General features: G+C 41.8%; 7 protein-coding genes across 7 annotated transcripts, besides 1 other annotated feature; 2 read left to right on the top strand and 5 right to left on the bottom strand.

Moving 5' to 3' along the window:
* Window positions 1–623: 623 nt before the first annotated feature.
* On the bottom strand, window positions 624–1,631 carry TraAM80_06880 (uncharacterized protein; the record flags this gene model as incomplete). Its single annotated transcript, XM_029383703.1, has 1 exon — window positions 624–1,631. One exon carries the CDS (start codon window positions 1,629–1,631, stop codon window positions 624–626), a length of 1,008 nt encoding a protein of 335 aa, XP_029236455.1.
* Window positions 1,632–1,943: 312 nt separating this feature from the next.
* Window positions 1,944–3,239, bottom strand: TraAM80_06879 (uncharacterized protein; the record flags this gene model as incomplete). Its single annotated transcript, XM_029383702.1, has 1 exon — window positions 1,944–3,239. The coding sequence occupies one exon, from the start codon at window positions 3,237–3,239 to the stop codon at window positions 1,944–1,946; it is 1,296 nt and encodes a 431-aa protein (XP_029236454.1).
* Window positions 3,240–3,556: 317 nt separating this feature from the next.
* Window positions 3,557–6,175, bottom strand: TraAM80_06878 (uncharacterized protein; the record flags this gene model as incomplete). Its single annotated transcript, XM_029383701.1, has 1 exon — window positions 3,557–6,175. The coding sequence occupies one exon, from the start codon at window positions 6,173–6,175 to the stop codon at window positions 3,557–3,559; it is 2,619 nt and encodes an 872-aa protein (XP_029236453.1).
* A 249-nt stretch (window positions 6,176–6,424) lies between these two features.
* On the bottom strand, window positions 6,425–6,919 carry TraAM80_06877 (uncharacterized protein; the record flags this gene model as incomplete). Its single annotated transcript, XM_029383700.1, has 1 exon — window positions 6,425–6,919. One exon carries the CDS (start codon window positions 6,917–6,919, stop codon window positions 6,425–6,427), a length of 495 nt encoding a protein of 164 aa, XP_029236452.1.
* A 158-nt stretch (window positions 6,920–7,077) lies between these two features.
* Window positions 7,078–7,095: a microsatellite.
* A 107-nt stretch (window positions 7,096–7,202) lies between these two features.
* TraAM80_06876 (RNA-binding protein) lies at window positions 7,203–7,931 on the bottom strand (the record flags this gene model as incomplete). Its single annotated transcript, XM_029383699.1, has 1 exon — window positions 7,203–7,931. The coding sequence occupies one exon, from the start codon at window positions 7,929–7,931 to the stop codon at window positions 7,203–7,205; it is 729 nt and encodes a 242-aa protein (XP_029236451.1).
* Window positions 7,932–8,697: 766 nt separating this feature from the next.
* TraAM80_06875 (uncharacterized protein) lies at window positions 8,698–9,933 on the top strand (the record flags this gene model as incomplete). Its single annotated transcript, XM_029383698.1, has 1 exon — window positions 8,698–9,933. One exon carries the CDS (start codon window positions 8,698–8,700, stop codon window positions 9,931–9,933), a length of 1,236 nt encoding a protein of 411 aa, XP_029236450.1.
* Window positions 9,934–10,171: 238 nt separating this feature from the next.
* Window positions 10,172–10,549, top strand: TraAM80_06874 (uncharacterized protein; the record flags this gene model as incomplete). The annotated part of the gene is made up of 1 exon (XM_029383697.1): window positions 10,172–10,549. The coding sequence occupies one exon, from the start codon at window positions 10,172–10,174 to the stop codon at window positions 10,547–10,549; it is 378 nt and encodes a 125-aa protein (XP_029236449.1).
* Between the last annotated feature and the right edge of the window lie 137 nt (window positions 10,550–10,686).

The following is a 10,686-nucleotide window of genomic DNA, read 5'->3' as shown; positions in this document are numbered from 1 at the left end:
GGCACATGCCACAACGATGTGGAAGAAATTATCGACTGCATCAAGAATGCCGCAGCACATTTTAAGTGTTTTTTTAGCAAGAGCTCTGAAGAGAAAAAGAGAGAAAAAGAGTGAGCAGGCAAAAAAGAAAAAAAAATCTAGTCCTGGCCGAGGGTGTTTTTCTCTCCCTATTCCCACAAGGTGAAGAGGCAAGAAAAAACAAGGTCTTGGCTTCAGATGTGTCCATCATTCCGATTCAACTAAACTTGCTCCATCCCACAGTCGTAGACAAATAAGCAAAAGAATGCATTCAAAAAAAATTTTCCCCCGTGTTAACTTGTCTCTTGTTGTTAACTCACGCAGGGGAAGTCTTTAGGGGTCCAACCGCAGCCACCGGATTCACCTCTGTGTGAGGGTTATTAGCATAGTCACCGTGGTGGGATGTCAAAATAACAAAAATAATATGCCCTCGTGCTGTCTTCTCCAACGCGGCATCGTTGAAAAAAAAAAAGTCCTTTATAAGTAAAGAAGCAGAGCAGTTCAATAAGATCTGCTATCGTATTTTTTATACCCATCTTGTCGCAAATTCCTGTCAAAAACTTCTCTCAATAATAATGATAAAAACGTTCTTCTGCTTTCCCCGGCTAGATATCTTCATTTGGCCTCTTTGCATTCACCATTGCCAAGATGGCTTGAATCATTGTATTTTCACTTCTTTCATCCTCAACTTTCCTGAATTGTAATCGAAGTTTTCGAGCTTCTTTTTCATGAAGTTTTCTTTGAATACTGTCTACATAGTGCTGTTTTTCTTTATTCCTGGAGCCACTCATGACATATCCAACGGCCTCAGCCGCAGCAACACTCTCTGCATCGTAGCCTATTTCTCCCCGACGAGGAGCACGCTTGAACTGCCGCAGAAATTCTTCCTGAGACATCTGGGAGGGATGTTTCGTTACAGGATTTTCAGATGGGTGTAAAGAGTCTTTGCCGCCATCATCTGTAAAAGTTCGAAGAGGTAGAGCCACACCAAAATCATCTCCACCCTGGTTAGATGCAAGTGGATTATCACGACCTTCAAACGGGAAATTGACTGTTGCGCCGCGACAGGGCGAATGATGCAAAGACACCTCTTCAAGGATATCAGTTTTTGTTTCAGAGTGTTCTATTTTTTGTAGTTTCTCCTTTAGACGGGCGCTTTCAACAAGAGTCGCAAGCGCGCTTCGTGGTTTCTGGGTGACCTTGGTGGTTTCCGCAGAGTCGCGTTCATGTGATACTTCGGTTGCTGGCTGCAGTGTATTGCCGCTTGTTGCTACTTCCACACTAACTAAGGAAGCCGCTGATGCAGCTGTGTCTTGATCTTCCAGAGACGATGCGTAAGGCACACCCGCTGAGTGCACCAGAGATGCAATGATGTGAACTAAGGGTCCTACTTCTTTTTCTTCTTCCCATGCCTCTACAGACTCTTCATAGTTGTCTCCTTTCCGTTTTTGCGGATACAACCGATGTCGTTTCCGTTCCATTCGTGCCACCTCTCGATTCGCAGAAGCATTTTGCGTGGAAAAGATGTTCCGGAGAAATGTCAAGAAAATTATCTTTTCAAGCTCTTCACCTGTCGGCTCGGGGGCGGGACACCAAAAACTTTCATTAACCATAAGCCTTCTTTGCAAACGTGTTCTATTGGGGTTGTTAGTAGTATTATTATCAGTTATATTTGTTTTTTTTTTTTTACTCTTTACACTGTTTTCTCTTTCCTACCTTGTTCTTCCCCTCACATGCACGCAGACACGAACACACCGAGTGAGTGAGAGGAGAAAGCAAACAACAGCAGCAGACTCCATTATCATTACTATATTTTTTCCCTCAAAAAGAGGGATCTTCCCAATTGACAAGGTATGAGCCCATAATCGTAATAAATATGAAGTAAACATGAAAGTGACACTGTGCACCACCCCCAGCATCTCACTTCATTCCTTTTCCATGTTAGAGGTTTCATTATCATTTAACCCAATCAAGAAGGCTGCCCGCAGAACATCCGAGACTTGAAGAGACCTCACCAACACCAAAAGTTCTTCTCTAGACTTCAGTGGCACGCCTTGGGCACTCACCGTACCAATTCGTGGAGAGGTAGAAGAACCACACCCATCTTTGGGTGTCCTCTTTTTCTGCGCAGACTCCGCGGTTGATTTTTTCTTTTTACCCGATTTTGCCGATTCTGAATTCTCCATAGGACCCACTTCTCTTTCTGTCGCTAAATCACTTGTTTTCTCCTCCTTAGCACCACTTTCACTTTGTTTTCTTGTATCACGATGAACAAGACGACCGTTGACGAGTATGAGTTCTCCCTCTTTTACCCAGGTTGCATTTACAAAAGGCTCTTGCGCAGAATTCGAGGTTGAAGAAGTAACCGCCGTGGGCGGAACGGCAGAAGTTTCTTGTTCAGTATTTTCTTCCATTTCTTTTCGCCGCCGCTTCCAAAGCGGCAACGGAACTACATGATCTGGAAGAACTACTGTCATACTCGTCTCCAAAGCCTTTTGTCCTCTTAATTGCTGCCTCACTTCCTCACGTGATCGCACCTGAAACGGAACTGGTGTATCTCCCAGTCTTCCCAACAATTCACGGCGGTCGTAAATACTTGCACTTTGTGCCACATTTGTTTCTGACGCCATGGCTCTTGAAAGTATGTGCCGGTAAGGCAAAGTCACTTGCCCCCGAGCCTTCTCCATTGTTTTTCCCTGAGGTACTAGACTTATTCTCTTTCGAGCCGGCATGAATGGCTTACCTTCGTCATGAAAGTTAACACCAAACACATTTTGCTCTGCCCCACGCAACCGTTTCTTCAAAGTAGTAAGTAAATGCTCTTGCGAATCACCAATGAGTGGAACCAGGGCAGCCTCTAAATTCATCATTGAATTTTCCAATACGCTACTTGTAATTGTGGCAGCAAACGTAACTTCGTCTTCAGTGCCGCTTCCGCTGTTTTTGTCCCCATTCCAGCTACTACCCCTGGTCTCCTCTTCGTGGCGTCGTTGGTGCGTCAGTGCATGGCTACACATCAAGGAAAGAGTACCAAAGGCGGAGGAATGAGTGAACTGGTGAAGTAGGCGGTGAGAAAAGAGAGGGCATAACAAAGTACGTGAGGCAACATCTGGTAGACGACTCGCAGTGGCAAGTAAATCAGCACGATACTCCGGATTAAGGTCAAGGCAAGGAAGAATACGCTGTGCTGACCATGGAATTAGCGCATCCTCTGCATTCATTAAGGTGCAAGCGCGGCTAAAGTCTCTTTCAATGCCTTCATGATAGAATAAAGGGCGCGAGAGTAAAAGGAACAAGGAGCAAACAAGAAGAAAGATAACAGAAAGAAGCTCATGCAATAACCCAATTCATTTTCATCAAAAATGCTACATTTTTAAAGGGGATATACTTTGATGTCATTCTAGTCACCAACCAAAACTCTTTTATACATAATCATTTTAAATATTGAGCGGTTGAAAGTAGCACGTTTCCAGTTATATATATGTATACATGGTTTATTCATAAACTGAAAATGAAACGGAAAATCTACCACAGACTCTCAGGAAAGCGTTGAGGCAATATTGGACAAGTCTTCCGCCAATTCAGGATATCGATTTGTTAGATCTTCCATAATCTCCATCAGTGTTTGACGTTTCTCCTCAAGTTGGGAAATCTCCTTATTCAACTCTTCCGGATTCACTGATAGCTTGTAAGTACCTTTTTCAGCATCACGAAGACGTTGAAGAGTTGTATTTTTGATTCTTTTCTCATCTTCTAACTGATCACTCTCTTTCTGCGTTGAAGCCAATTGTGCTTGTAGTTCCGTTATTTGCTCATCAAGGTTTTCAACCTCACGTTGAGTAGTTTCAACTTCATTGGTCTTTTTCTCAATCGCAGCAAGACTCTCTCGGATAAGTTTTTCCTTTAGTTGCGCCTCTTGTCTTTTTTCATTGAGCTCCCGAAACATTCTGGTACTCTCTTTGTCTACATCGAGCCTTGTAGCCCCTCTTTTGTTCTTTTTGGTCGCAGTTTGAATCGCTTGACCTTTTGTTCGAATTATTTCCCGATGATCTATCGACCTCTGCATTTCATCAATCAGAAAACGTTGCTCTCTTTGCAGTTCACTCATACGCTTTCCCATAATTCCAATTTCCTTCCTCATTTTTTCAACCTCGGCCCTTCCAACAGTCGGATCAAGAGCCATCTCCGTTTCTTTTGCAATTTGTATTTTTCTTTCCCAGAACAAGATGTCCCGCTCGCAATTCATAATCTGTTCAAGTAGATCTGCTTTGGCTTGTCGAGTTTCTCCCACTTTAACCTCAAGTTCAATAGCTTCTCTTTTCTTCTCTTGTAGCCGTCGAATAATGTCATTTTCAAGAAGAAAGGCTTCATTAGCAATGTTTTTTTGATCCTCAAAGTTTTTACTGAGCTGAGTGTTTACTTTCTTCATCTCAAGATGCATCGCATTTGCCTTGCTTTCCAAAGTTGTAATTTCTTCTTTTTCCTTCGCTATGTTTACCAAAAGACGATCTTTTTTTTGCGTCAAAACTGTAGCCTCTGCTTGAAGTTCAAGAATAGCTTCATTTACATTATTCGCATTGTTTTTGCAATTTACCAAATCGGTTTGAAGTTTGATCCACTCTTGCTGAAGGGCCTCATTTTCATTTACCTTTTCTGTAATAGCCTTTGACAAGCTATTAATGGTAGTTTCTAATGGACCGATATGTTCCCCTTTATCCGAGCACTGTGCAGCTACCAACTCTTCATATTGATGATTAAGTTGATCCAATTGCTTCTGCTTTCTATCAATTTCATCATGTCTACGACGTATATTCATTTGCATGCGTTCAATCATTGTACCACGAGATCGCAGCTCCCTCTCCAATTCACCCAATGTAGATTTTAATGTATCATTGTGTAACTGGGCCTGTAGCGTATCCACGCGTATACGAGCAAGTTCATTTTCCATTTGTGTTACTTGGAGTTCTTTGGCTCTAATGGAATCCTTAATTTTCTCAATTTCTTGTAATGTACCATGACCTTCTTGCTCAAGGGTAGTCTGCTTACTAAGTGACTCAATAATATCATTTTCCATGGAGCGAATATCTCTCGCACACTTTTGAATTTTCCTGTCAATATCGGTAACTTCATTCGCATGAGTACGAGCTTCATATTCTAATTTCTTAGTTTCGACATCGGTTTGCTCAATATCATTTTTGAGCATCGCATATGCTTGAGCACTTTTTTCTTTTCTTTCCACCAAAGCGTCAATTTGCTTTTCCAAAACCACCACTTCATTATCGACACGCGACATAAACTGCGTTAACTTTGCCGTTTCTGTTTGAACACTGTGAATATCTTTTCGGCAACCTGTTATCTCATTCTCAAGAGCTTGCAGGTCATCTTTTTGTTGCCGCAAAGCTTCTTCTGTCTTCTTCATAGCTTCATGGCGACGCTGCATCCCAATAAGAGTACTTTTCCACTGTTGCACCAGCTGCTTCTTTTCAAAATTGATTGACTCCATTTCCGCTAATGCCTCGGCCAATATTTCCCTCGCATTCTTGGTCTCATTTTGTTGATTTTTAATCTGTGTATCCACTGTAGCCACTTCTTCGTCAACAATTATTACTTTTTTTTCAAGGGCATCAATCAAATTATCTTGCTTTAATTTTTCTCTTTCCAAATTTGTAATATCTTCTTCCGTCTTGTAGGCAGCCCGACGTTCCACGTGAACCTCATTTTTTAGTTGTTCATTGAACTCTTTCACCTTAACAAGTGTTTCAGTAAGTTTCACAAGATCTGCTTGCTGTCGCTCGTACTGTCGCTGATGATCTTCAATATCTTTTCGAAGACTATCGGCTTGGGTTGAAAGCTCTTCCCGCTCCTGTAATTTTTCCTCGTATTGTTGTTGGACTGATGTGTGCTTTTCGTGGTGTTTCTCCAATGTTTCCTGTAACTTCGCCAGATGCTGTTGGGCATTGTAAAGTTCCACACCGTACTCCTCTCTTTCTTTTTGAACTGTAACAAGTTCGTTTTTAACATCATAAAGTTGTTGTGAGACCTCCTGCAAATGCTTTCGTAATTGGGCTTCTATGCGCTGTTGAACTGGCGCCAAAACCAGCGACTCCGGGTCCAGCTCAGAGACGTCACTTGTAACTTCATAAGGGGTTTCGGCCATAAATGCTTTTAATAGTAATAGCACCAATATAAGCAAGCAAAAAAGAAAAAAAAACACCAAAGACAAGCCAAAGCATGCATACTCTCCCCCAAGTGGAAGCAGAAGAAAACGAAGAGTCTACACCATCCACTAAACGTTCCAAAAAAGATAAGGTAATAATAATATAACAATAAATCTTGACCTCCGACACTCAGAATGCCAAACATTCGTCATTTCTCATGGATTGACCCCCATTGATAAAATAATAGGTCATATCATTTTCTTCGTAAGGCGCTCCTCTTCCTTTCTGGCCCATTCGGGCATTTTGTTGATCTCACGATAATCCGGCAAAGGTGCTTGATCAATGCCATTTTGATGAGGCCGGTACTTTTCAGGTAATTCGGGAATGACGCGATAACTGAAATCAATCGTTTTGAATTGCTTGTAATATAACCATTCCTCCTTTGTATCAAAATGCTCAGGGGGATTCCCATTTTGATATGCATGAACGGCATTTCTAATGGCAACTCGAGTCATCCGTGGTACACCGCGGACACGCAATTGACGTTTGTCGCAAGTCATCAAGTCCTTCCAATCCTTGAATGTGCCCTTAAAATCACTAGTTGGTTTTAAACGATGGATGTCCGCTTTTTCTAGAAAAGCTTCATGATTTGGAACGTAAGACGTTGGCGGACGAATGACCACAGGAAGAATCTCAGTACGACTTGTAGTTTCTATCGCTGTCAATTTACGCGGATCCGGCATGTACGTGTATTTGTAAGACTTGTGGGGGCCACACGTTTGGTCGAGGAGCCTAATAGTACTTTTCATCTCTTCAACACCATGCTGTAAAACACCAAAACAAAAAATAGACAATACATGTTAACAGAATAAAAAAAATTCATATTCTAGTCCATGGCGCAATATATATATATATATATTAGCTGAATAAAACAAAAAAAACACAACCATCCTTATGCCGTAGCTAGAAACCCTCAAAAAGGCAATTTCTTTTTAGTATATATGTAGTTTGCTTAGATTTAAAGAACTAAAGTCCCATTTGAACTGCCACATGGCCTGGAATCCTAACGTATCCGCTGCTGACTGAGATAACGTTTCCCCTGATAGTTTTCCCATTGAGCTGTTGAATGCACTGCGAAACACATTCTGGAGAATCATAAAAGATCATAGCCATCATCTCATAACGGTTAATGTCGAATACGCGTCCAAAAGGAGAAAATACTTCAATTAACTGATCATTAGTCATGTTAAATGGGATATTATCAACAACAGCTACATTCACCTGCGCTGGAGGAACAAATGGATGTCGCCGTCTGTATCCTTCGTTATAATTGGACTCCCTGAGCCCGTTTTGATTTCTTAAAGACCTATTTCCGCAATTCTTTTTCCCCCTTTCAATATCCCTCTTTCTTTGTTGATCCAATGTGTTTTTGCTCTTATCATGTGTTACACAATTCAATAATTCAATAGCAAGAGTTTTTGACCTTCCCTTTCTTGGAATGCTCTTATCACCCTTCTCTTTCTTTTCGCTTCTTTCATCCGTCAAGGAAAGTCCATAAACTTTGGTAATCCGCGAAGGAGCACTTTTAACTGCATCTTCACTATTGAATTTTATGAATACATTAGTGATGTCTTTTTTACGTTCTTTAGCTCGAAGAGAACCAACCGCGTTTACATCAGGCCACTCTCTGATGATGCTTTCTATACGGGCAAGTTCGCTTGACGGGCAAAAAGCCACAACGGTTAGTGGATCCATGTTTCAAGGCAGAACAGCAAAAAAGGCACAGTATCTGTAAAACTCCAAAACCTAAGCAAACAAAGAGAAAAAAACGCAAATATGAAAATATATAACATAAAAAAGAGAAGAAGAACAGCTGCAGGCAAACGGGCTCCGAAGAAAAAAAAACAGAAACAAAAGCGCCACCATCACAACAAGGAAAAAAAAAACCCACCAAAAAACAAAAAAAAACGGAAAAGCGAAGGCAGAAATCCATTCAGCCAAAGATGCTCGACAAGACGCCCCGATGGGTGGCGGTTTGCGACGCGCGCCCTCGTCAAGCCGGAGGGGGTCCCGCCGGAGAGGGAGAGGGGGCGGAGACCCCAGGTAAGAATAGCAAGCGGGAGGGCCGGCGGGCACGTGGATGCTGCCGCGTTTTGTTTGCGGCTGTTTCCGTGCTTGTTGCTGTTCTTATTTTTTGGGAGTTGTGGCGCGGCATTCGGTCTGGTCGGGGTTGTGATTGTGTGGTGTTCTGCTTTTGGTGATGGCTCTTGGTTTTGTATTGGGAACGTCTTTTCGCTCCGCGTCTGGAGTGGTTGGCGGTGCCGTTGTGGTTGTCATTATCTTGTTTTTGTTGTGTTTCTCCTTGTACTGTTGCTTGCTGTAGGTATTGTTTTCTTTCCCTTCCCATTTTTAGTTTTTGTCTAGTTTCTTATGGGGTCTTCAAAAAATGTATCGGTGGGGTGCGTTTAAACCACTCTTCTTGTCTCTTTCCAAAAGTTCGTCTTCGTGGGATACAGCACTTATGCATTACCAGCGATCTTTACTTGAGGTGGGTTCATCTTTTGAATTAGAGCATGCGCAGCGGATCGCTCTCTTGTTTCTCAAACAAAAAGGAGGCCAAGGACAATTAAGCTCCTGGGCACGTATGTTTTCGTTTGAAGATGTTCCCACTTGCGCATTAATGTTAAAGGCACTTGTTAGTCATAATTTATGGCGTTCCGCAATTAACCTGTGGTTATGGAATCCAAACGACGCAGTTGGGGAGGCACTGCTTGATGAATTGGCGTTCAATAACCTGTGGGAACAGTCAATGGAGGTACTTCATCAGCTTATTGTGAAGGAAGGTATTTATCGGGATTCCATAAAAATGAAAACGAAGGATATTGGGGAAGCAAAGGACATCAATGGTGATGTGGCTTTAGCATTAAATGATGCGTTCAGGCTGGCAAATGATCCGACATTTATTCCTGCTGAAGAAAAAAAATCTCGTGGTGCCATACCTCATCTTGTAAACAAAATATTTCCGTTGAAGTCTCAGTGGCAACAAGCTGTTTCCGTTTTAGTGCGACTTAGTGAACGTGACATATCTCTGCAGACGCGAAGGGAACTTTTGGATATTGCTGCTGCTCGTGCAGTTTATCAAGGTGAAAAAATAGCTGACACATATTCTTGGATTAGAGAAACTGAGTATGTTTGGCGCTCAAAATCACTACAACGAACTTTTTTCCGTTGTGCCCTTGCTCTAGAACGTTATGAGGAGGCTATCTCTATCTTGGAGGATCTGAGTAAACAAGGAATAGAAGGTGTCCCGTCAGCTAGTCTCCAGCATTTTTGTAAATGTTTTGTTCGGGAGTATAATCAGGGAAAATGCGTGGAGCTGTTAGATCGCTTTGCCGCGGTGGTGTTAAGATGCTCATCACGTATATATTCTGAAAAAACAAGAGGTGAATTAAGAAATTTTTTTCGGAGTAATGCCGTTGACACGACTGCATTAGATGTTGTGGACCTGCTAGAACGTACAAGAGGATCAACTTTTGTTTTTGGTGATAGGTCGGTCTCGGAAGATATTCCGGCAAGTGCAACTGATATTGATAATGCTGCGAGTTCCTTGCTTCATAAAGGGCATTGGAAAGCCTCACTGGAACTCCTTAAGAGGCTTGTGGAGGCCAAACCGCTTAACAAGAAAGAGGAAATCCTCATTGAGGCGGCTCGAGCGTCGTTGAACAGCTGGAAAACAGCTATCCTTTTTATCGCGTAATGGAATGCTCATATTAACTCTATGGTGGTGTAGCGATATGTACATATATATGGAATAATGGTTGCTTTTATAGTATAATTATTATTAATATTTTGCGAGGAACCATGACAAACCTCTTTTGAACTATTTTTTTTTTCTGTTATCGATTAATGCCTAATATGATTCTGTTTCTGCTGTGCGTATTTGGATTAGCTAGCCAAGAAAAAGAGAAAACAAATACCCATACATACGGAAAAAAATGGTCCACCACCTTGTCATTAATCTTTCGTTCAACAGCCCTGAAATTCGGATAATTGGTCCTGTGAAGGAGCAAACCATTGATAAGTTGAATGATGTAATTCCTAATGCTACGTCAACTGCACGAAATACAAGGACTGCACCTTCAAGGTTTCAGTACGTCTCGAATCCAAATCATTGGTACATGAAGTTGGATGGCCAGTTTTGCGATGCGGAAGGAATTTCCTATCTGATGGTTCTTCTCTTGGATGCTCTTGAGCTAGAGGGCGTTTGGAAACTGGTTTCATCAACTGCACTGCGAAGTCCCGTTGGACCGTATTCGAAGGATTATACAGAAACACATGTTTTGTTCCTGAATAAACTTGTTGATGATATTTAAGAGTGGCATTTCAGTTTTCAATACTGTAGCCTTTCTATGATGTATAAAAGACCGAATCTATGTTTCAAATAGGCATTTTTTCTGCATTTTTTCAAAAACTTTTCAACGACAGGAACCACCCCCCCCCCAAAAAAAAA

This window comes from Trypanosoma rangeli, assembly GCF_003719475.1.
Source record: "Trypanosoma rangeli strain AM80 chromosome Unknown Tra_15.4_contig_00264, whole genome shotgun sequence".
NCBI classification, from domain to species: Eukaryota; Euglenozoa; class Kinetoplastea; order Trypanosomatida; family Trypanosomatidae; genus Trypanosoma; species Trypanosoma rangeli.
The sequence above is the reverse complement of the archived record's forward strand: the minus strand, read 5'-3'. Positions and strand labels throughout refer to the sequence as shown.